The sequence below is a fragment of the Ornithorhynchus anatinus genome, chromosome X2, assembly GCF_004115215.2.
Source record: "Ornithorhynchus anatinus isolate Pmale09 chromosome X2, mOrnAna1.pri.v4, whole genome shotgun sequence".
NCBI lineage: Eukaryota > Metazoa > Chordata > Mammalia > Monotremata > Ornithorhynchidae > Ornithorhynchus > Ornithorhynchus anatinus.
Genome location: NC_041750.1, coordinates 20,077,994 through 20,102,328, shown reverse-complemented (window position 1 = coordinate 20,102,328; position 24,335 = coordinate 20,077,994). Strand labels below are relative to the sequence as shown.

At 48.3% G+C, this 24,335-nt stretch overlaps 1 protein-coding gene across 2 annotated transcripts; it reads right to left on the bottom strand.

The window, feature by feature from the left end:
• Positions 1-751: 751 nt before the first annotated feature.
• On the bottom strand, positions 752-21,487 carry SNRNP48 (small nuclear ribonucleoprotein U11/U12 subunit 48). 2 transcript variants are annotated; one of them, XM_029053131.1, is made up of 9 exons: positions 21,171-21,487; positions 16,922-17,035; positions 15,516-15,576; positions 14,698-14,772; positions 12,760-12,948; positions 11,162-11,283; positions 5,226-5,347; positions 4,319-4,483; positions 752-1,526 (listed from the first exon to the last, which is right to left on the bottom strand). In XM_029053131.1, exons 1-9 carry the CDS (start codon positions 21,453-21,455, stop codon positions 1,487-1,489), a joined length of 1,173 nt encoding a protein of 390 aa, XP_028908964.1. In that variant the 5' UTR covers positions 21,456-21,487; the 3' UTR covers positions 752-1,486. The 2 variants fall into 2 exon arrangements, with proteins under 2 accessions (XP_028908964.1, XP_028908965.1); XM_029053132.1 differs by having other exon boundaries at positions 16,922-17,037; positions 21,179-21,487.
• Between the last annotated feature and the right edge of the window lie 2,848 nt (positions 21,488-24,335).

Below are 24,335 nucleotides of genomic sequence, written 5' to 3'. Positions count from 1 at the left end.
CAAACACAGAGTCACCCCTTGTAGTTTCTTTTTGCTTCAGTACTCATTATCCAGTAGAAGACACTATTCAAAATAAACCATTCCATTTCTAGATGGCAGTCCACCAGGCCAGGCTGTGAGTCAGCTGTCATCTTCTGACATTCAGCAGCTTCTTAGACCAAGGTCCCCTCCTTTTGGTCACTCCATTTACACTGATTCTAGGGCAGCCATTTGGAGTAGCCTTTTGTGATCCGTTCTGTTCACAAAACCCACCTGGTAAAGCTGTGTTAAGATGAGACTAGACCTAATGCTTATGCCCTAACTTCACTCTAAGATTTCACTGCTTCTGCTCTTGTCTCTGAATAGGGCATGAACACAATGGGGTTGTTCAAGGAGCCTCATGTGTTAGTTGTATGATGGGTCTAAGTTTCACAAAAACATTCAAGATCGGTCAGCCCACAGCTCTACAGACCATGAGATGGCCTGAGGCTTAGAGACCTGTTGCTACCACATTATTTCATAAGCCAGGTACCTGCAGCTGTTTGGTGAAGAAGAACCAAAAGCCGGGAGATTGCATCCGCTGCCAATTACCATGATGAGACCCACACCCCACGCTTGGGCAGAGATACCACAAAACATTCTCACAATTCTTTTGTATATTTTGCATCCCTCTCTGGCCTCCCAAACACCAGGTCTTCACTGCACCAAACTCCCATCCCACTCCTCCCTGTACCAAGTCCTTTAGTACTGAATTCACATCCACTGTGCAAAGTGAGGTAGTTTCATATTTATTCTAAACTAATGTTATATGCATGTTATTTACTCAAGAGCCATGGAGATATGGGCAGGTAGCAGATGGGTTGGGGGTGAGGGGGATGGATATTAATTCGTAGGCAGACATGACAGAGGAGCTGCAGGCTTACTGGGAAGGGAAAGGGTCAAGAGTAGCAACAGGACATATGAAGACGTGGAAACTTTGGGGTCCACTAGTGGGGGAAAACCATGAGTCTGGGTCTTGGGAAGCTGGGGTGAGGGGTTTGTTGACAAGACCCAGCTTTGGTTGGAGGCAGAGGGACAATTGTTCTACACATCCCCAGTTCCTGTAAGGAGGGGTTGTTGCCCTAGGGGCAGAGCTAAAATATCAATTTCAATAGAAGAAGTGATTTTATGTTCTATTTAGTGAGGTGACAGCTGGCAATGATGCAAATTTGCCAATAAAAACCCTAAGAAATTCAGGAACATGAAGTCGGTGGTGCTAACAGGCTGAAGAGAGCACAAATATGGTGTATATCATTATGCTCACAATGTTCAAATTATATTCATGTTTACTGGAAAATGAGGTGAACATCTGGTATAATGCTGACACGGTCCCTTCCCACTGACAATGCAATTAAAACTCCAGCACATCATGGTCCCCCCAATAAGCCAGGGACACAGTCACTACTGGTTAAAGTGTCTTAAAATGTTCAGGTGTAAATATTGCACCACTATCTTGACCATAGCTTGGCTATTTCCTTCTTTTATAGCTGTGGTATCTGTCTTCATCCCTAAAACAAAAACAAACAATGAATGTAATCGTTGACAAAATTCCAGATTGACATTTTTCAAATGAGACTGAGAAATGTACCTAGGCACAAATAATTAGGCAGGCATTTATGGAGAACTAACTAATATAGATGCAACATGATTAGATCAGACACAGTCCTTATTTTGCACGGGGCTCAGGTTTAAGAAGGAGGGAGAACTGATGTTTTATTCGTTGTAGGCAGGGAGTGTGTCTGCTAACTCTGTTGTGCTGTACTCTCCCAAGCGCTTAATACAGTGCTATGCACATAGTAAGTGCTCAGTAAATACCACTGATTGCTTTTCACAGATGAGGACGCTCATGCCCAAAGAAGTTAAGTGACTTTCCCAAGGCCACACAACAGGCACAGGGTGGAACCAGGAATAGACTCCCAGGCCGCCTGACTCCCAATCCAATCCTCCTTTCTCTGACCTCTCTGCCTCCTGTATCTCCCCACTCCAGTCCATACTTATCTCTGCTGCCTGGATCATTTTCCTACAAGAACATTCAGCTCATATCTCCCCACTCCTCAAAAAGCCTCCGATGGTTGCCCATCCACCTCTCCATCAAATAGTAACTCCTTACCATTGGCTTTAAGGCACTCAATCAGCTCTCCCCCTCTGATCTTACCTCGCTGACTTCCTACTATAACAAAACCCACATGGTTCACTCCTCTAACACCAACCTATTCACTGTACTATCTGTACTATCTGTACTATAGTACACTGTACTATCAAGATCTCATCTATCCTACCGGCCACCCCTTGCCCTCGTCCTCCCTCTCCCTTTACATATCTGACAGGCTACTGCTCTGTCCACCTGCAAAGCCTTACTAAAATCACATCTTCTCCAAGAGGCCTTCTAACACGACTAAGCCTGCCTTTCCCTTACTCCCTCTTCCTTCTGCATTGCCTAGGCACTTGGATCTGTTCCCTTTAAGCACTTGCCTGCATTTTCTCCTATCTGTAATAAACTTCAACATCTGTCTCCCCATCTAGATTTTACATTTCTTGTGGACAGGGATCATCTCTAACAACTCTGCTGTAATGTATTCTCCCAAGTGTTCAATAAACATTACTGACTGATAGACCACTTCTGAGGATCCATGCTAAAATGACAGTTAACTGCATTTTAGATATAAGAAGGATCCTTTGTATTTAATGAGGGCCTAGTTGCTTGGAAGCATATGATAAAAGTAAACATTATGGACCCTGCTTTCACGTAGCTTACTAACTGAACAAGTGAGCCAAACTGAAACAGACTGTAAATACAAAACAGAGGGAAGCACAATCAATGAGTAACATGGGTAAGCCACTCTGAGGTAGGGTTTAATTGGGAATTGTGTCCTGGAGGAGGTGGTTTTTTTTAGGAAGCAGCAGGGCCCCACCACTTGCATGGCCTAGTGGACAGAGCATGGACTTGGGAGTCAGAAGGACCTGGGTTCTAATCCGGCCTCTGCCACATGTCTGCTGTGTGACTTTGGGCAAGTCACTTCACTCCTCTGTGCCTCGCTTACCTCATTTGTAAAATGGGGATTTAGACTGTGAGCCCAAAGTGGGTCAGGGACTGTGTTCACCCCAATTTGCTTGTATTCACCCCAGTGCATAGAATGGTGCTTATTTATTTATATGCATTAATGTCTGTCTCTCCTTCTAGACTGTGAGCTCACTGTGGGCAGGGAATGTGTCTGTTTGTTGCTGTATACTCTACCATGCACTTAGTACAGGGCTTTGCAAACAATAAGCACTGAATAAATATGACTGAATGAATGAATGAACAGTGCCTGGCACCTCGTAAGCACTTAACAAATACCAAAATTATTATTATATTGCCTGTAGTGTAACCATGGGCAAGTCACTTAACTTCTCTATGCCTCAGTTTCCTCATCTGTAAAATGGGAATTAAATTACTTGTTCTACCTCCTTCTGAAACTCTGGGCCCCATGTGGGAAAGGGACATGTCCAAAATTATCCTATTATCTACTCCAGTGCTTAATACACGGTACACAGTAAGCAGTTAAACACCACAACAATAAAAATTAGAATTATTATTACTATTATTATTATAAGGACTTTGAAGGTGGAGAGGAACTCGGTTCTGTGGATTTTTAAGGGGAGTAGTTCCATGAAGGCAGAAGCGGACATGCAATGTACTGGAGATGAGAGAGTTACAGTTAAGTGATTAGCTTGAAAGAAGTAAAGAGCATGGATAAATAAGGAGAGCTACTGGGAAGCCTTGAATCCAACAGACAGACTGGGAACCTTTGATGCAGAAAGAAGTGGGCAGACAATAATATGATTAAATAAGTTATTTGTAATATATAATTTAAAGATATGTACACAAATGCTGTGGGATTGGGGGTGGGGCAAATATCAAGTGTCCAAAGGTCACAGACACAGAAGGGAGAGAGAGCCGGGGAAAACAGGGTTTAATCGGGGAAGTCCTCTTGGAGGATATATGGCCTTAATAATGTTTTGAAGGTGGAGAGAGGGGTGGTCTGCCATATATGGAAGGGGAGGGAGTTCCAGGCTAGGGGGAAGATGTGGGAAAGGAGTCGGCAGTGAGATAGATGAGATCGGGGCATAATGAGTAAACTGGTACTAGAGGTGCACAGTGTGCAGGTTGGGCTGAAGCAGGAGATCAGAGGTGAGGTAGGATGGAGTGAGCTGAGTGCTTTAAATGATTGTACTATGGAGTCTGGGCAATGTTTGAAAATTGCCCAAAAGGGTAAGGTGCATTACCTGAAATGTACAAATGAACAGTGTTTAAACTTACCTGTCTCTTTTTCTTCTGGAGTCCCTGTCTCTCTCCCGGTCTCTACTTTTTTTCCGTTTATGTGGACTTCTAGTGCGCTCTCTCCTCCGTCGCGTGCGTTCTGCATCTTTATAGCTTCCACAGGATTGCCGTGAATCCACTGAAGCTGACCGCCTTTCTTCCTTTCTGAAAGTGAGAATACAGTAGTATTCAGAACTCTGCTCTTCTCAATTTCGTAAAAATTTATTGAGGGCCTAAATTAGGTAATGTTCCCAAAGGAGAATCTAATCTAATCTAATCACATTATGTATGGGAAAAGGGCACTCAAAATTTGAATAAATCTTGTCTGGTATACCATGGTTGTGCTCCTGAAGAACCTTGGGTTATGGAAAAATGGTATTCTTGAAACCTCTGAGAAAATGGAAATGAATGGCTAGGGAAGTAGGTGCTTTGAAGATACCATCAAGACTGACATTTCGATAAACATTTGTACATTATAAAGTATGTTTTCTTCTAACAGAATAGTGTCATTGTCTTACTGCATAAAAAACAGCACTATAAAGTTGCAAACAAAACCCACCACAGAGTGTGGTACAGTACAGTAAGGCTGGTGCCCCAATCTCTGTAGTAAGACAAAGATGAAGCAATGGCATGCCAGGACCGTTTCTTACAATGCTGAATCTCTACTTAGACTAAGAGAACTTGCATTCTATCCAGTTTGACTTAGGTTGTAGGAAGAGCATTCCAAAATTCCCCAATAAAAGTTTCACCCAAACTGTGCACTGTAAAATAACTTAATCGTACATCTTTCCATCAATAGTACATAGTCTATCAGGCAACCAATGGTTCTGAAATTTCTAAAATTACCCCAAACATCATTCACTCAAACAATGGACCATCTTGGGAACACAGGAAAGCAGTGGCTTACCTTCCTGAAGACTTTACTGAACCAGAAATACCACCTCCTTCATCCACCTCTTCTTTTTCCAGTTCCTCCTGCCAGTGACTACTTAGTTCTTCCATGTGTACCCCGATCACATCTCGAATCACCTTGGGAGATTAAATAGCACAATATATGAGAATAAGATTTAGCCTAAGATTTAGTCAAATAAGATGTAGCCACTGAAACACTTCCCTTCAACTGAACTTGTATTAAGTGCCCTTCAGGTTCACAACAGGTTCCTCTGCTAAGTGGGAGTTACGGAACATGGGCAAAGTTCCTTCTCAATGGCACTGAAAATATATACTGGACAAAGATAAAATGGACTTTTAATTAAATATATCTAATAATTGAAGGAGGTACCCAAATTATGCATGCCACATTTATTGGGGAAAGTAAGAGGAAGTGTTGTCGCCCGGACCCTTGGAGCCATTACCTCGTGGGCCCGGGATCTCTGCTCCCCTGGGGCTGAATCGACCACCACATGGACTCGGGAGCTCTCCTCCCAGGCGGTGGTTCCTTGGGCTGCCTGCCCCCCCGTTTCCAGCCTAGCTCTTTAGCAGCCTTTTGGCCACCGACCGCCGACTTTAGCGGCTTATTGGCCGCCGACCGCCGACTCATCCACGCCGAGACCACCCCCCCTCTCCCGGGAAGCTGAGCCTTGTCATCGCCCGGACCCTTGGAGCCATTACCTCGTGGGCTCGGGATCTCTGCTCCCCTGAGGCGCAGCCTCGGCCCACCCGGCCCCGATTCCCGACAAGCCCCCCTTCGCCTACCGCTCGCTGACTCATCTGCGCGTCCTCCCCCTCCACCGGGGAGCTGAGCCTCGGACCGTCCGGACCCGCGCCCGCCTCAGCCTTTCGCAACCTGGACCTCCGCACCCCCGCTCGGGAACTCCGACACTACGGATCTTCGCCCCCACAGACCCCCAGCCACCAGCTTCCAGTCCACCCCTCCCCCCCGCCCCCCGCTCGGGCCCGGGGACATTGTGCTCCCCTTCTCGGCCCCAAGGACATTGTGTCCTCGGGGGACATTGTGTCCCCCTGCTCGGGCCCGGGGACATTGTGCTCCCCAACCGCTCCCCCACTCCGCCCGAGGCGGCCATTTTGGGAAGCCCCCACTCTGCCTGAGGCGGCCATTTTGGGAAGGCCTCACTCTCTCTTCCCTCTTGAGGTGATTCATCTCTCCCGCCCCCGCCCCGGGCGACGACGTCCTTGTCCTCACCATGTTACCTTACCTTAGCCGCCGCCCACGGCCGCCACCCACCCCGGACAACCTCAGGGCCCCCCCGCCGCCACAGGGTTATTTGGTCATGAGCTCTGGGACTCTCTCGGCCGCTGGCCGCTTGACTTTGAGTCTGATCGGGTAGGGTCGGCTCGTCCCCCGACCCTGGTCATCGCCTGCTTATTAACACTATTGTAGTGTGCCTTACTGTAGCATGTTGCTATATTAGCGATCTCGCTTGTCATTGTTTATTGTCGTCAGACTTTGAATTTGATCAGGTCGCCCCTTAATCGAGTCTACCCCCGACCCTGATCATCACCCCTTTTATTAACACGACTATATTGTATCAGACTGTATCATGTTGCTATATTAGCACTACTGTATTGTATCATACTGTATCATGTTGCTATATTACCGATTTCGTTTATTACTGTTTATTGTTGTCAGTGCTGCCACCCACCTCTCTGGCCTCGCCATGTCCCTCCTCCCCCCCTCCCCCCCCCTTCCTATCCTCCCCTTCCCCTTCCCCTCTCTCGCTAAGCTCTTTCCTGCTCTCTCCTCTGTCTCCTACCCCCCCCTCCCGCCCTAGAACCCCACTTTACCAGCGCTACCCCTCTTCCCCCTCCCCCTACTCTTCCCCCCACCAAACCCCCTCTTCACCCCCTCCCCCCTTCTCTCTTCCCCACCCACGCCCCATCCCAGTCCTCTTGTCCCACCGCCACCCCTCATCCCCCTCTCCCCGTCCAGGGCCCCGCCACCTCCTTCCCATCCAAACCCTCCCCTCCCCCCGCCCTTCCCCCCCTCCTCCCCTTGCACCCACAGCTACTTTCAAGTGTGGCCTCTGGAACCCCCGCTCTATTACAGGCAAGCTACCTTTCATCCATGACCTTTTCCTCTCCCGCTCTCTCCTCCTCCTCGCCCTTTCGGAAACGTGGCTCTCTCCCGGAGACACGGTCTCCGCCGCCGCTCTCTCCAGCGGAGGCCTCTCCTTCTCCCACTCCCCCAGACTCACTGGTAAGGGAGGAGGCGTCGGCTTCCTCCTCTCGCCCCGTTGCCGCTTCCGCACTATCCCTCCTCCCCCCTCCCTCTCCTTCCCCTCCTTCGAAGCCCATATCATTCGCCTCTCCCACCCACTCCAGTTACTTGTCGCCGTCATCTACCGCCCTCCCGGTTCCACCTCCGACTTCTTCAACCACCTTGACCCCTTTCTCTCCTTCCTTCTCTCCTTCTCTCTGCCCACTCTGATCCTCGGAGACTTCAACATCCATACGGATGTACCCGACGACTCCTCTGCCGCCCGCCTGCTATCCCTCCTCGACTCTGCCGACCTCCTCCTCCACCGTACCGCGCCCACTCACCGACTCGGTCACACCCTCGATCTCGTCATCTCCTACCGCTGCACTATCTCCTCCCTCACCGACTCTGAAATCCCTCTCTCTGACCATAACCTTCTCACCTGCCTCATCTCTCACACTCCCTCCCCCTGCAAATCTTCGCTACTGCCCCACAGAGACCTCCGCTCTCTCGATCCCATCCGTCTTTCCAATAGCATCTCTCCTCACCTCGCCGCCCTGTCCTCTCTTCCCACTCTCGACGATCAGGTCTCCGCTCTCAACTCCACCCTCTCTACTCATCTCGACTCTCTCGCCCCCCTTTCCCTCCGCCGCTCTCGCTCCACTAACCCACAGCCCTGGATCACGTCCTCCGTCCGCCTCCTACGCTCCTATGCTCGAGCTGCTGAGCGCTGCTGGCGAAAGTCCAAGCACCAAGCCGACCTCACACACTTCAAATTTATCCTTCCCTGCCTTAACTCTGCCCTCTCCTCCGCCAGGCAAAGCTTCTTCTTCTCCCTCATCGACACCCATGCCCGTCACCCCCGCCGATTGTTCCGGACCTTTAACTCTCTCCTTAGGCCCCCTGTTCCTCCCCCTCCCCCATCTCTCACCCCCAATGATCTGGCCACCTATTTCCTCACGAAAATCAACACGATCAGGTCTGAGCTCCCCAAAGTCACCCCTCCGCCTCTCCCCTCCCCCCCCACCAACCCCCTCCCCTACTTTCCCATCCTTCCCTGCAGTATCCTCAGAGGAGATCTCCTCCCTCCTCGCAAGTGCCACCCCCTCCACCTGCGCCTCGGACCCCATTCCCTCTCACCTTCTTAAAACCATCGCCCCTGCCCTCCTACCTTCCTTAACTTCTATTTTTAACCACTCAATCTCCAAGGGCTCCTTCCCCTCTGCCTTCAAACATGCCCACGTCTCCCCCATCCTAAAAAACCCGCTCTTGACCCCACTTCCCCCTCCAGTTATCGTCCTATCTCCCTACTACCCTTCCTTTCCAAAATCCTAGAACGAGTCGTCTACAATCGATGCTTAGAATTCCTTAACTCCCATTCTCTCCTAGACCCCCTCCAATCTGGCTTCCGTCCCCTCCACTCTACCGAGACTGCTCTAAGGTCACCCGTGACCTCCTTCTTGCCAAATCCAATGGCTCCTACTCCATTCTGATCCTCCTTGACCTCTCTGCTGCCTTTGACACTGTCGACCATCCCCTCCTCCTCCATACCTTATCTCACCTTGGCTTCACGGACTCTGTCCTCTCCTGGTTCTCCTCTTACCTCTCTGGCCGGTCATTCTCGGTCTCCTACGCTGGAGCCTCCTCCCCCTCCCATCCTTTAACTGTTGGAGTTCCTCAAGGGTCAGTTCTTGGCCCTCGTCTGTTCTCCATTTACACTCACTCCCTCGGTGAACTCATCCGCTCTCACGGCTTTGACTACCATCTCTACGCAGATGACACGCAGATCTACATCTCCGCCCCTGTCCTCTCCCCCTCCCTTCAGGCTCGCATCTCCTCCTGCCTCCGGGACGTCTCCACCTGGATGTCGGCCCGCCACCTAAAACTCAACATGAGGAAGACTGAGCTCCTCATCTTCCCTCCCAAACCCGGTCCTCTCCCGGACTTCTCTATCACCGTGGATGGCACGACTATCCTTCCTGTCTCTCGGGCCCGCAATCTCGGTGTCATCCTTGACTCGTCCCTCTCGTTCACCCCACACATCCTATCCGTTACCGAGACCTGCCGGTTTCATCTCTACGATATCGCCAAGATCCGCCCTTTCCTCTCCACCCAAACGGCTACCTTACTATTACGGGCTCTTGTTATATCCCGGCTAGACTACTGTGTCAGCCTTCTCTCTGACCTCCCTTCCTCCTCTCTCGCCCCGCTCCGGTCTATTCTTCACTCCGCTGCCCGGCTCATCTTCCTGCAGAAACGATCTGGGCATGTCACTCCCCTTCTTAAACAACTCCAGTGGTTGCCTATCGACCTCCGCTCCAAACAAAAACTCCTCACTCTAGGCTTCAAGGCTCTCCATCACCTTGCCCCTTCCTACCTCTCCTCCCTTCTCTCTTTCTACCGCCCACCCCGCACGCTCCGCTCCTCTGCCGCCCACCTCCTCACCGTCCCTCGGTCTCGCCTATCCCGCCGTCGACCCCTGGGTCACGTCCTCCGCAGTCCCGGAACGCCCTCCCTCCTCACCTCCGCCAAACTGATTCTCTTTCCCTCTTCAAAACCCTACTTAAAAATCACCTCCTCCAAGAGGCGTTCCCAGACTGAGCTCCTCTTCCCCCTCTACTCCCTCTGCCATCCCCCCTTCACCTCTCCGCAGCTAAAGCCTCATTTTCCCCTTTTCCCTCTGCTCCTCCCCCTCTCCCTTCCCGTCCCCTCAGCACTGTACTCGTCCGCTCAACTGTATATATTTTCGTTACCCTATTTATTTTGTTAATGAATTGTACATCGCCTTTATTCTATTTAGTTGCCATTGTTTTTATGAGATGTTCTTCCCCGTGACGCTGTTTATTGCCATTGTTCTTGTCTGTCCGTCTCCCCCGATTAGACTGTAAGCCCGTCAAACGGCAGGGACCGTCTCTATCTGTTGCCGACTTGTTCATCCCAAGCGCTTAGTACAGTGCTCTGCACATAGTAAGCGCTCAATAAATACTATTGAATGAAGAGAAAGATAGTAGGAAATGGGAGGATTGGGTCATCTTGGGCAAAGATATCAAGGTGGAGGGTGAAACAGGGAGGTGTTACAGATCAGATGCAGGGTCGTGAAGGCTATCCATCAGGAGTTTGAAGGAGATGTAGCATCACTGGGGGGTTCTGAAAGGTACCAGAGATTGTGAGCCCGTTGTTGGGTAGGGATTGTCTCTCTCTGTTGCCGAATTGTACTTTCCAAGAGCTCAGTACAGTGCCCTACACAAAGTAAGCGCTCAATAAATAGGACTGAATGAATGGTCAGTGGACGTAAAGTGGAAAAGGGCCTACTAGGTGCACTTTCAAAGGACAGTGACTGAAAACATGGACGCTAACAAGGCGATTGTTTTAACAAAAGCTTACAGCCAGAAAAATACAAATCAACCAACAGCTTAGAAGAATGACAAATCTGAAGTTCAGGTTGAATTATTATAAACCAAATCAATATATCATTAACTAGTATTATCCAATGATCACAATCAAGTATGAAAATGAGCCACATTGAGATGTAAAATAGTCCCACATATATCAATCCTCAACCAACAAAAAAAACACAGACTACCAACTAGGGAGACCATTACTTATTCTAGCAACTAGGGCACACCACAACCACTTTTTAAAGTTCCTGAAATGGCAAAATCATTACCAAATCACACAACACTTACCTCTGTGTAAGACTTCTTTGTTATATGAACATTTTTAGCTCTATAGGACTGACGCCGCCTTTTATAATCTCTCATTTCTGCCAGGATTTCAAGGTGGGACTTGGGACCCTTTTGTCCATCGTCTATAATAAAATAAAACCAAGCGACAATGCTGTTGACATGCCAAAAACGAAGCTCCACTTTTCAATAGCAACACATGGACAATTGGGAGTACCCATTCCTGCCATATGTCAACATGATACTCTGTAGCACAAACTTCTCTTTTTAATTGACTGTTGTAAAGTTGAGCCAGATTTTGAAAAATCAAACTTTCAAGGCAATCAATTGATAAATGGCCACAATAAATACAAACTCTTTCCCCATAAGGTCTGCTAAACACAGGACCCAAAGACCAAAATGGTGAACCAGCTTCTCCTTACCACGATTTAAAATATTTGGCCGGGATCCCTAAACCTACTGGCAGGCTCAAAGCTCCCCTATTGCCCAGACGCTCCTAATGCAGTGAGGAAACCCCCCCTTCGTGCAGCTCCAGGAGTCTACCTGTTCTGCAGCCACCCCCAGGACTTCCACACTTCTGCTGCTGCTTCAGCCTGGTGTCAACCCATCCCACGTTTATTTGGTGATCCTAGGGCTGGGGGAAGAAGGAAGAGGGGCTTTGAGGTCAGAGAGAGGAGGCCACTAGGGGGGTACCTCTCCTGCCAGTCCTCAGTTTTCCCCACAGAAAACCTGGTGGCAATATCCCAAATTCTGCTGCCAAAGTCAAGCCTTCTCTTCATCCTTTCAGAAATCCTTGGCTACTCTAGAGCTTGGTGGTTAGAGATAAAACAAAAAAATATGTGCAACATAAACCCACATCATCCCTCCACCCACATACACACTCATTACTCAACATACATATGCAGGCAAAGCATACGTGCACAACGACTAACTCTCCAACCCTTAACCAAACTTCGACTTAACACACTCATCACTTACATTCATTTACAAACACATATACATTCCTTCCTTCTCACAACTGCCCATCACTAACACTTCCTTTCTTAAGCACGTGCGCACACACACTCAGAGAGAGACAGCGATAGAGACAGAGAGAGATACCCAAAGATAAGGCCACAAACTGGCCTTAAGACAAAAACCAACATATGGAAACAAAGGCAAGAGAGAGAAGACAAGAGTGTTATATTGTACTCTCCCAAGCACTTAACTCAATGCTTTGCATGCATTAAGCGCTCAATAAATATGAATGAATTAATTAAAGAATGAGGAAGACAGGGCTAGAGAAGGTAAGCAGCAGAAAGGCATTAGGGGAATAATGGAGGGGGGACAAAAAGGAGAGAAGACAAGAAGTACATTGGCTACCTAAACCAGACACAGAAAAGTTATCTCTACTATTGTTTTCTGAAGAAAAGAGAAAATACAAATGGTGTACTGAATAATTAATACTTTAAAAAATGATTAGCCTATGACTTTGAGATTTCTCCAGAACTGCTGCTTTATTTCATTTTAACTTGTTTGAAATAACTAACCTTTGTATCAGGTAAGAATGAATGACTATATTTAGAAAACGAAAAGCACACTCTACAGTATTTCTTCCAAACCTTGGTTGACTTTAGCAGCCAAATCTACAAAAAGATCACTGTCGTTTTCAGTAATGTGGGACCTGGACCTCTGTTTCTTGGTCTCTTGGAGGACATAATCGTAGATGGCAAGGCGCTCAGATTGGGTTAGATCGCAGATGGACCGCTTGTGGTTCTGAGGAACTTCGACAGGCAGTGGAGAACAAGCCACTAAGTATGAAACAAAATGACAAAAATTTTAAGTAACTGAAAACAACATCTATGCATCAAGGAGATCAAAAATAAATTGCCATTTTTATAACACTGACTCAATTTGCACCAGCCAGGTATGTTTTTTAAAACAAACAAAACAATTTGGCCTAAAAATGCGTAGGGCAAATTTACTATTAAGCTTCAATCAAATGATTCTCTGGACCTTTCTCAAGAATCTGCCCCAGTCTCTCCATCAAACTGCTACCGCGTAGTTGAGCGCTCAATGAACACCACTAATGATGATCTGAGCACTTATCATAACCCGCCTTGACTACTATATCAGCCTTCTTGCTTACCTCCCTGACTCCTGTATCTCCCCTCTCCAGTCCTTACTTCACTGTTGCCCAGATTATTTTTCTTTAAAAAAACAAAAAAAAGCTCAGTCTCTCTCCTCTCCTGAAAAACCTCTGATGGTTGCCCATCCGCCTCTGCATCCAACAGAAACTCCTTACCAAAAGCTTTAAGGAACTCAATCACTCTCTCCCTCCTACCTCACCTTGCTGATCATCTACTACAACCCAACTCCACACATTTCACTCCTCTAACACCATCCTACCGACCTCTCTGTACCTCAATCTCATCTAGCCTGCAGCCAACTCCTTGCCCACTTCCTCTTTTGGACCTGGAACTCTCTCCCCCTTCATATCTGTGAGATCATCACTCTGTCCACCTTCAAAAACCTCCTAAATTCACATCTCCAAGAGGACTTCCCTGACTAAACTCTCATCTCTCCTACTCGCCCTCCCTTCTGTGTGGTCTGTACACTCACAACACCTAAGCAATTGATAGTCACCCCACACCCAGGCCCACTGCACTTATGTGCAGATTGTTACGCTCTCCCATTTTCCTTGTCTATAATTTATTTTAATGTTTGTAAACTGTAAGCTCCTTGTGGGCAGGGATCATGGCTACCAACCCTATGTATTGAACTCTCACAAGCATAAGTACAGTGCTCTGTACACTTTAAACATTCCATAAATGCAACTGATTGGTCCTTCTGCACCACCCTTTCACTTGGATTTCCTCCCTTCATTCACCCCATCCTCAGTCCCACAACACCTATGTACGTATCTGTAATCTAGTTATTTTATTCTCTCTCTCTCCTCCTCTGGGCTGTAAACTCCTTATGGGCAGGGAATGTGTCTGCTAACTCTCTTATATTGTACCTCTCCCAAGCGTTTAGTACAGTAAGCACTCAATAAGTACAGTTGATTGAGGATGGTAAAAGGGCACCAGAGACTACATCTCTTACTTCTATCGCACTCTCTCAGATAAAATCGGAACTCAATGAATTATTCCCTTTCCCTTCTCCTCTTCCTCCCCTGGACAGTGTCTATTTCAATGAAAAAATTTCCAATCCCATGGCTCTTCCCCATCTCAACTGCATCATCCTGCTCTTACCTGACAATTTCACTATCCGTTATTCTATCCTCAAAAATCAGATTAGTGCAACTTTGCAGCTGAGGCAATTATGTGAGTAAATTATAATAATTTGGGACAAAATTTGAGAATATAAAAATTAGTCGAGGAATTTACATATCCTACAAAAACTGAAGATACTCATTTACATTATGCTTATTAAAGGGATAAACATTAGAAACTTAAGATGCAATGGCTGATGACAGTTCGTGATCTGCATACTTTTAAAACAAAGTAACATGGTTGCTCACTTTTCAAGAACTTGGTTAAGCCACATTTGACACTTACTTTGATTGTAAATGTCAGCATCTTTTCCAGTAGAAATCCTAGCTTGTTGAATTATCTGGGACTGTAGGTTTTTATCTGCAGAAAGGACATTTGAGTTAAAAAGGAGCTTCTTAAAAGTAGCTACAGCAGTCTGAATTAAAGTAATGATGGTTACCAGGCACAGGGTTTTACCCATACTAAAACACTGAATAATGATTACAGTAATAATAATACATATTCAAGCTGAAAATCGAAATGCTAAATTCACACGGGAATTCTGTGGGAGACAAAAAAACCTCTCAAGAACAAAGAGAAACTCCCTGAATCGAGAAAACATTGACACCCTCTCCCCCACATCCCACAATTCTCTTCTGATGTAATGGAGAAGACCAGGGTGCAGAAGACTGCAGATCACTGGGGCTGGGAAGAAAATGCAGTAATGTGTCACTGCCCACATCCTAAGACTGGCACGAAGGGCTGTCTGAGGAGCAAAGCAGAGAAATTTTGGACTAGGAATGGACAGGCCAATTGCTGAGCATTGACAGCAATCCTCCCACCAAAACTGCAGCTCCCAGGACACACACTTGTGCGGACCACGTTATTTGGGAGGACCCCAAGCTCCTGGAAAGCTGGGGTACTCCAAACCTGCCAGATATTAAGTGGCTGTCTCAAGGGGCCTAATTTGGGGCTGCCAGCTCCTGCCAGGAAGTAATGGGAGACGATCCTGGTCCACTGAGAATCCGGGTACCAGGATACCGGGTACCAAGAGAAAGAAGTGGAGAACAAGCAGTTCTTCCTATTTCTACCTTTAAAATTGTAATCTGATGCTTCATACTTACCCAGAATAATTGTAGGTATTTTTGCATTCTCATAGAAGAAGGTAGAATCATACATTTCAGCCTAAAAAAAAAATGAAGAAAACATATCTTTTTAAGGGTTTTCCAAAATTAAACTCCTTAATATTTTAAGACCTAAAATACTGGCAAGAGCCAACCATTCATTAGCCCCGAACATGTTAATCAATAAAAAGGCTACTGTGTTCCACTGTAATAAACATTTGGGAAACTATGATAGAATTAGTAAGCATGATCCCTGCTCTCAGAGTGCTTACAATCTAGTTCTGCTGACTGAAATGAAAAAGTGGTAGGATAGTTAAGTAAAAGCAAAAGTATACTCCCTACGATAACCTAATGTTTTAGGCCAATCCCATTAACCTAATCTACAAAGGAGCAAGGTGAAGTGCAGCAAAGTGTTACGATACAATAAAATGGCTTCCCTGAAGGAAGCATGCAAATTAACGACTGAAAAAATCCTGCCTCAAATTCCAACTCCCCTTTTGGACTACAAAAAATAATTATGGTACTTGTTAAGCGTATACTATGTACCAAGTGGTAGGGTAGATACACGATAGGCAGGTTGGACACAGTTCCTGTTCCACAAGGGGCTCACAATCTAGGAGGGAATAAGATTTTTAAACCCCCTTTTACAGGTGGGGAAACTGAGACACAGATAATTTAGGTGACTTGCTCAAGGTCACATAACAAATGAGTGGCAGAGCTGGGATTTGAACCCAGGTCCTCTCCCAGTCCCATGCTCTTTCATTAGACCATGCTGCTTCTCTTGATCCACACTGATCTTCTATTTTCCATGTGCAAATGTAATTCTGAACTTTTATTTTACTTTCAGAAACCAAGCTCATCTCCCACTACAACTCAGCCCACACACTTGTCTCCTCTAATTGTCAACCTACTTACTATACCTTGAACTCACTGCCAACCCCTTGTCCACATCTTGCCCCCTGCCTGGAATTCCCTCTCCCTTCACATCTGATAGACCACCATTCTCCTCATTGCCCTACTTATATCATATCTCCTCCAAGAAGCTTGTCGTAACTAACTTCCCATTTCCCCAACCTATATGTCCTGTCTGCATTGCCTATACACTAAGGTCTGTTCCTTTTAAGCACTCTGACACACATCCCACTCCTGGCCCCAAAGTACTTATGAACATACGTTCATAGGGTCTGCCACTTCCCCTACCTGTAACTGATTTTAAAGTCTGTCTCCACGACTACATGGAAAGCTCCTTGAGGGCGGGGATCATGTCTACCACCTTTATTGTACTGTGCTCTCCCAAGTGCTCTGAACATGGGAAGCGCTCAATAAATACCACCGATTGATTAAAAGATTTTAAATCATTTTCTGCTGCAAAGAGCACACACAAAAACATAAAATGCACGGCATACCTCCTCTTCTTTGGAATAATCCAGTTTCCTCAGCTTGCAGGAGACCATGTGCTTCGCCAAAGATGATTTCGGCATATGGTGATTGGAATCATAAGGGCAAACCACCACTTCATCCTTTAACGATAAAGGAAGCAAATGATAAAACAGGTAACATGATCTCCCTGGAAAGGGGAGGACGAAAATACCTGTCAAACATCCCTTGGTGTCACCTGAGGTAAGAAGGGAAGAAAGTGCTAACAGGAGAAAGTGAGGGTGGAGAGAGAAATTAATTAGGGGAAAGGGCACAGGCCTGGGAGTCAGGTCACTTGGCTTACATCCTGGCTCTGCCATTTGCCTCCTGTTTGATTTTATGCATTCACACAATCAATCGTATTTATTGAGTACTTACTGTGTGCAGAGCACTGTGTTAGCCCTTGGGAGAGCACAATATAACAGAGTTGGTTGATATGTTCCCTGCCCACAAGGAGTTTACATGCTAATAATAATAATAATGTTGGTATTTGTTAAGCGCTTACTATGTGCCGAGCACTGTTCTAAGCGCTGGGGTAGTCACAGGGGAGTCAGGTTGTCCCACGTGGGGCTCACAGTCTTAATCCCCATTTTACAGATGAGGTAACTGAGGCACAGAGAAGTTAAGTGACTTGCCCAAAGTCACACAGCTGACAAGTGGCCGAGCTGGGATGAGGGAACTGAGGCAGAGAGAAGTTAAGTGACCTGCCCAAAGTCACACAGCCAAGTGGCCGAGCGGGGATACTACTTAACTCCTCTGTGCCTCAGGGGATAGATCACGGTCCTGAGAGTCAGAAGGACCCGGGTTGCAATCCTGGCTCTGCCACCTGTCTGCTGTGTGACTTTGGGCAAGTCACTTCACTTCTCTGAGCCTCAGTTACTTCACCTGTAAAATGGTGATTAACTGTGAGCCTCACGTGGGACAATCTGACTACTCTGTATCTACCCCAGCACTTAGAACAGTGCTCTGCACATAGTAAGCGCTTAACAAATACCAACATTATTATTATTATTTGGGACAGGGATTGTGTCCAACCTGATTAACTTGTATCTACCCCAATGCTTAGAATAGTGCTTGGCACACAGTAAGTGCTTAACAAGTACCAAAATTGTTATTGTTATTATCTGTAAAAAATGGGGGGATGATACCCCCTCTTTCTTCTGGTGAGACTGCGAGCCCTTTGTGGTAGAGGAACCGTGTCTCATCGGACAGTAGTGTATCCAACCAAGTGCTGACTTGTGCAGTGCATGCAATAAGCTCAAACACAGTTATGATGATGATGATGGATGTACGGGGTGTAACTGTTTAGACTGTGAGCCCATTATTGGGCAGGGATTGTCTCTGTTGTCAAACTGTCCATTCCAAACGCTTGGTTCAGTGCTCTGCATATAGTAAGCTCTCAATAAACACGACTGAATGTAATGCTAGTGGCTCCACCGATATCTGCTGATGGCGGTGGAGCTTCAGCCCGCCCCAGGGTGCTTCCCCGCTGCCCATGTTCGGTTGCCTGATTTCTCATGTCCTCTCAGCAACGCCAAGTAGGGAAGAGGATGGTGGAGGGACGGACGGGTGCCAGGCCCCCATGGCCTCGCCTCCCCTCGGGCGTCTCGCCCCGGGGCGGAGAGGCCACGGGCCAACACCGCCAGAGCCCCGGCCTCCCCCTTCAAAGCCGTATTGAAGGCACATCTCCACCAAGAGGCCTTCCCCTAGTCCTCCCCTCCTCTTCTGCCACTCCCTTCTGCATCACCCTGACTTAATCCCTTTATTCACCCTGCTCCCGGCAGCACAGCACTTAGGTCCGTTTCTATCACTCATTTATATTAATCTCTGTCTGCCCCTCTACATTGTAAATTCGATATGGGCAGGGAATGCGTCTGCTCACTGCTCTACTGTAGTCTCGCAAGCGCTCAGTCCAGTGCTCTGCCCCTAGTAAGCGCTCAATAAATTCGACTGAATGAACGAGTGCATGAGTGAGAGCGGGTGGCGGGGCTGGTGGCCTTGATTGAGGAAGGAGAGTAATAATAGTAGTTGTATTGATTGAGCGCTTACTCTGTGCAAAGCACTGTACAGAGTGCTTGGGAGAATACAATAAGGGGGAGCAACCCCGCACCTCCATCTAAAGCCTATGGGCAGGGAACGTGTCAACCGACCGGGCTGTACTGCCCTTTCCCTGGCGCTTAGTACAGTAGTTGGCATCCAGGAAGCGCGCAAACAGGTGACTGACCGACTGACTGATTTGAGGGCGCCGTGCAGAGCCGCGGGGAAAGCCCGGCCCCGCCACTAGTCCGGGTGGCCTTGGGCGAGTCACGTCGCTTCTCCGTGCCTCGGTTCCCCCGGATGGGAGATTGGGTCAGTGAAGCCCCCCGCGGGACAAGGGACGGTGTCCGACCCTATAAGCAGCATGGCTCAGGGAAAGAGCCCGGGCTTGGGAGTCCGAGGTCATGGGTTCGAATCCTGGCTCTGCCACTTGTCAGCTGAGTGACCGTGGGCAAGTCACTTGACTTCTCTTGACTTCTCCATACCTTATCTCACCTTGGCTTCACGGACTCCGTCCTCTCCTGGTTCTCCTCTTACCTCTCTGGCCGGTCATTCTCGGTCTCCTTCGCTGGCGCCTCCTCCCCCTCCCATCCTTTAACTGTTGGAGTTCCTCAAGGGTCAGTTCTTGGCCCTCTTCTGTTCTCCATTTAAACTCACTCCCTCGGTGAACTCATTCGCTCTCACGGCTTTGACTACCATCTCTACGCAGATGACACGCAGATCTATATCTCCGCCCCGTCCTCTCCCCCTCCCTTCAGGCTCGCATCTCCTCCTGCCTCCGGGACGTCTCCACCTGGATGTCGGCCCACCACCTAAAACTCAACATGAGCGAGACTGAGCTCCTCATCTTCCCTCCCAAACCCGGTCCTCTCCCGGACTTCTCTATCACCGTGGATGGCACGACCATCCTTCCCGTCCCGCAGGCCCGCGATCTCGGTGTCATCCTTGACTCGTCTCTCTCGTTCACCCCACGCATCCTATCCGTTACCGAGACCTGCCGGTTTCACCTCCACGATATCGCCAAGATCCGCCCTTTCCTCTTCACCCAGACGGCTACCTTACTGCTACGGGCTCTCGTTATATCCTGGCTAGACTACTGTGTCAGCCTTCTCTCTGACCTCCCTTCCTCCTCTCTCGCCCCGCTCCGGTCTATTCTTCACTCCGCTGCCCGGCTCATCTTCCTGCAGAAACGATCTGGGCATGTCACTCCCCTTCTTAAACAACTCCAGTGGTTGCCTATCGACCTCCGCTCCAAACAAAAACTCCTCACTCTAGGCTTCGAGGCTCTCCATCACCTTGCCCCTTCCTACCTCTCCTCCCTTCTCTCTTTCTACCGCCCACCCCGCACGCTCCGCTCCTCCGCCGCCCACCTCCTCGCCGTCCCTCGGTCTCGCCCATCCCGCCGTCGACCCCCGGGCCACGTCCTCCCACGGTCCCGGAACGCCCTCCCTCCTCACCTCCGCCAAACTGATTCCCTTCCCCTCTTCAAAATCCTACTTAAAACTCACCTCCTCCGAGAGGCCTTCCCAGACTGAGCTCCTCTTCTCCCTCTACTCCCTCTGCCACCCCCCCCTTTACCTCTCCGCAGCTAAACCCTCTTTTCCCCTTTTCCCTCTGCTCCTCCCCCTCTCCCTTCCCGTCCCCTCAGCACTGTACTCGTCCGCTCGACTGTATATATTTCCATTACCCTATTTATTTTGTTAATGAATTGTACATCGCCTCGATTCTATTTAGTTGCCATTGTTTTTACGAGATGTTCTTCCCCTCGACTCTGTTTATTGCCATCGTTCTTGTCTGTCCGTCTCCCCCGATTAGACCGTAAGCAAGTCAAACGGCAGGGACTGTCTCTATCTGTTGCCGACTTGTTCATCCCAAGCGCTTAGTACAGTGCTCTGCACATAGTAAGCGCTCAATAAATACTATTGAATGAATGAATGAATTCTCTGGGCCTCCGTTACCTCCTCTGTCAAATGGGGATGAAGTCTGTGAGCCTCACGTGGAACAATCTGATGACCTTGTATCTCCCCCAGCGCTTAGAACGGCGCTCTGCACAGAGTAAGCGCTTAACAAATTCCAACATCATTATTATCACTATTAGCTTGGCTGGAGCCCAGCGCTGAGTGCAGCGCCCGGCACCTAGGAAGCGCTTGATAAACAGCACGAAGGTGGGGGAGGGAAGGGAGGCGTTGGGCGCGCACTGACCTCGTCGTCGTCGTCGTCTTCCTGCTCCTCCTCCAGCCCCTCTCCGTCCTCCGCCTCGGTGTCCCCGGGGTCCGCCTCGTCGAGGCTCCATCCCAAGGCGGCGGACACCTTCTGCAGCGTCCGCTGGCAGCTGTCCACCAGGTCGCTCAGCTCCTGCAGCAGCCGCTGCCGCTCCTCCGGGGCCGGGAGAAGGGCCGGGTCCGCCGGGGAGATGGGGACCGGGACGGAGACGAGGACCGGCCCCGCCGCCTCCCCAGGCCCCTCCGCCTCCCCGGGCCCCTCCATGGCGGCGCCCTCAGGCCCCGGCCACGCGCAAGGGACGCTGGGAGAGCGGAGGAGGCCGGGGCCGGGCTCCGAGGGATCACGTGACTGGGGGGATTCATTCATCCATTCATGAGGATTCATTCATCCATTCACTCACTCACTCAGCCGTTCCTCCCTTCCGTCGTCTTTCCTGAGCGCTTTGCGGGGCGGGCAGAGCACTGTCCTACTAATAATTATTATTATGGCATTTGTTTAGCGCTTGCCGTTTTGGAACAGCACTCCGAGGAGAGCAGCTCTTGATCTAAATAAGAATAATAATAATAATGTGGGTATCTGTTAAGCGCTTACTATGTGCCGAGCACTGTTCTAAGCGCTGGGGGAGATACGGGGTCATCGGGTTGTCCCACGTGAGGCTCACAGTTAATCCCCATTTTACAGATGAGGGAACTGAGGCCCAGAAAAGTGAAGTGACTTGCCCACAGTCACACAGCTGACAAGTGGCAGAGCAGGGAGTCGAACTCATGACCTCTGACTCCGAAGCCCAGGCTCTTTGACTCTGCTTTTGCCGCAGGAAGTCCCCCCATTTCAGGGGGGATGTATACCACATCTGCAAATTCCGGGGGACGGGAGATTGCTTTTTAGCCAAAACAGAAAAGGCCTGCTCGAAGAGTCTCTTTTGTCATTGAAGGAAACACACTTGTCCGAGTTCTTTTGCGATTGGCTAGTTCTCCTATATGTTATAAATAAAGGCCCAGCCAAACTGGAGAGGGGTCCTTTGTGTCACTCCTACCACTCTGGAGGTGAGCGGGCACTCGGTCATATTCCTCCTTTTTCTGATCTCTCCAGCACTGTCTCTGAGTGTTACTTTTCCGTGCTTGCGTCACCACCTTGGATTCGAATCCTCACCGCTTTTTTAGTTCCATTCTCTTTTCAAGAACACTTGCTGTGGGCCAAGCCCCATTCTAAGCGGTGGGGTGGACCCAAGGTAATCAGGTTGCCCCACGTGGGGCTATTCATTCATTCAACCGTATTTATTGAGCGCTTACTGTGTGCAGAGCACTGTACTGAGTGCTTGGAAAGCACACGCAGCAACAAATAGAGGCAATCCCTGCCCACCCTGTCCCACGTGGGGCTCGCAGTCTCAATCCCCGTTTGATAGATGAGGTGACTGAGGCACAGAGAAGCGAAGTGACAGGCCCAAGGCCACTCAGCAGACAAGTGGCGGACTGGGATTAGAACCCAGGGCCTTCTGCCACCCGGGCCTGTGCTCTAGCTACTACGCCACGCTGCTTCTCTGTGGTGACTCCCCGCCATTCAGGTTAACATGACTTTGGAAACAATGATAGGAGGGGGAAAGCGTGCTCTACCCACTGTGGGATGTGGGTTTGAATTGTTTTGAGCCGTTAGTGATGATCGTTTGCATCGGATCATCCACACTCTCGCCCGTGGTAGCCCTAACCCCAGAGAACCCCATCCTTGTAAATCCCACGACGGCATTTCTGCCCTATTACATAAAACTGCAGGTTATTCCACCCAACACATGTTGGCTACAAGACTTGAGGCAACAAAAGAGCAGCAAAATTTCCCCTTGTTTTACTGCAGCCAAATGATCAAAGCCGTTCCTGGTCAAGTCTCTTTTCCAATTTTCTGTAGAGCAACTACTTATTAATATCCAATGATGTTATTAATAGTGATAGCAATGAGGCCATTGTTACAAAGAGAACGGTAGAAGAGAGCTTTTTTTCCCTTTTTGGTTAAACGTCACAGATGAGGATTTTTAAATGTTGTTGCTGTTAACTAGCTCTTGAGCTCTCAGATTGCTTGGTTCCTCACTTCCCCTCCTTTATTATAGATTAGTTTACTTAAAAGGATCCATTTTCTGCCTTCACCTGATTGGCTGATGCAGTGGGTTTTCTTTTTCTTTACACAAATTAAGATAGTTTTGTATTTTCTTGGTTTATCTTGAAAGCAAAGACTTCCCTAGATGGGGGTCCCATGGGACAGGCGCAGGGCTGGGATCAGGGGGTAGGAGGTTGGCACCCACTTTGGGGGGCAAGATCAGAGGGAGCAGTGGAAAGGTGAGGGCACTGGGGGCTGGGAGAGTGAGTCAGAAGTGCCCTGGGAAAAGCACCCTATGTTCAGGATTCATTAGATAACACTGTGTGCACTCGCAACATAATGATGTTACGCAGAATGTTGCTTGTGACCAAAGCATAATGTCACAGCATCGAACAGAGAGGGAAGCAGCAAACTTTTCCCAGCCCCAAGGCAACCAACTGCCTGAGGCCAGTCTTGGGCAGAATTGCATCCAATCCTCAATAGAGCAAAGTTATAGATAGTAAGTGTAGGTGATGAGATGGTAGACAGAGAAGGGAATTATTGTTACAAGTGCAATATTTCCTTGTAGTAAAAGAGTATTTCTTTTTTATGCACTTGTTTTTATTATGTTCCAGTATTGTGTTTGCAAACTACTCCATGCCTTATTGTCTTTCCAAATTATTCGGTTCCTTATTTTTCCCTCCTTCAGAGCGCTTGTATTAACCAACTGGGTCAATGTGAATATTCTGAGAAACGTGTTAACTGAGTTCATTCGAATTGCTCAGCACTTCTTGCATGAGAGTTCCATTTAAGTGTACAGTATTATTGGTCAATATCCCACTGATCAAAACAAAATGAGCAAGCAGTGAAAATGGCATGAAAATCTGTCTAAATCTCCACGTTAGGTTTCTAGGAGCACTGGATGAAAATCCAACTCTAATTTTATGGTCTTCTGACTGACGCGATGGTCGCCACAATATTATCTTTCAAAAATTAACCCCAGGCACTGATGATCACTATTCTGAGAAAAACTCTTTTCTAAGTGGATTCTCAGGTCCCTGACCATTCACCTCTATAGGCTCA

Bases quoted from the DNA above. Each gene is read 5' to 3' on its own strand.
- SNRNP48 (XM_029053131.1), bottom strand. From the start codon at position 21,455: ATGGAGGGGCCCGGGGAGGCGGAGGGGCCTGGGGAGGCGGCGGGGCCG. The intron at 14,773-15,515 runs GTAAGTATGAAG...TCCTTTCTGCAG, and splicing joins AATACCTACAATTATTCTGG to ATAAAAACCTACAGTCCCAG. The intron at 12,949-14,697 runs GTAAGTGTCAAA...TTTCATACTTAG, and splicing joins TGCTGACATTTACAATCAAA to TGGCTTGTTCTCCACTGCCT.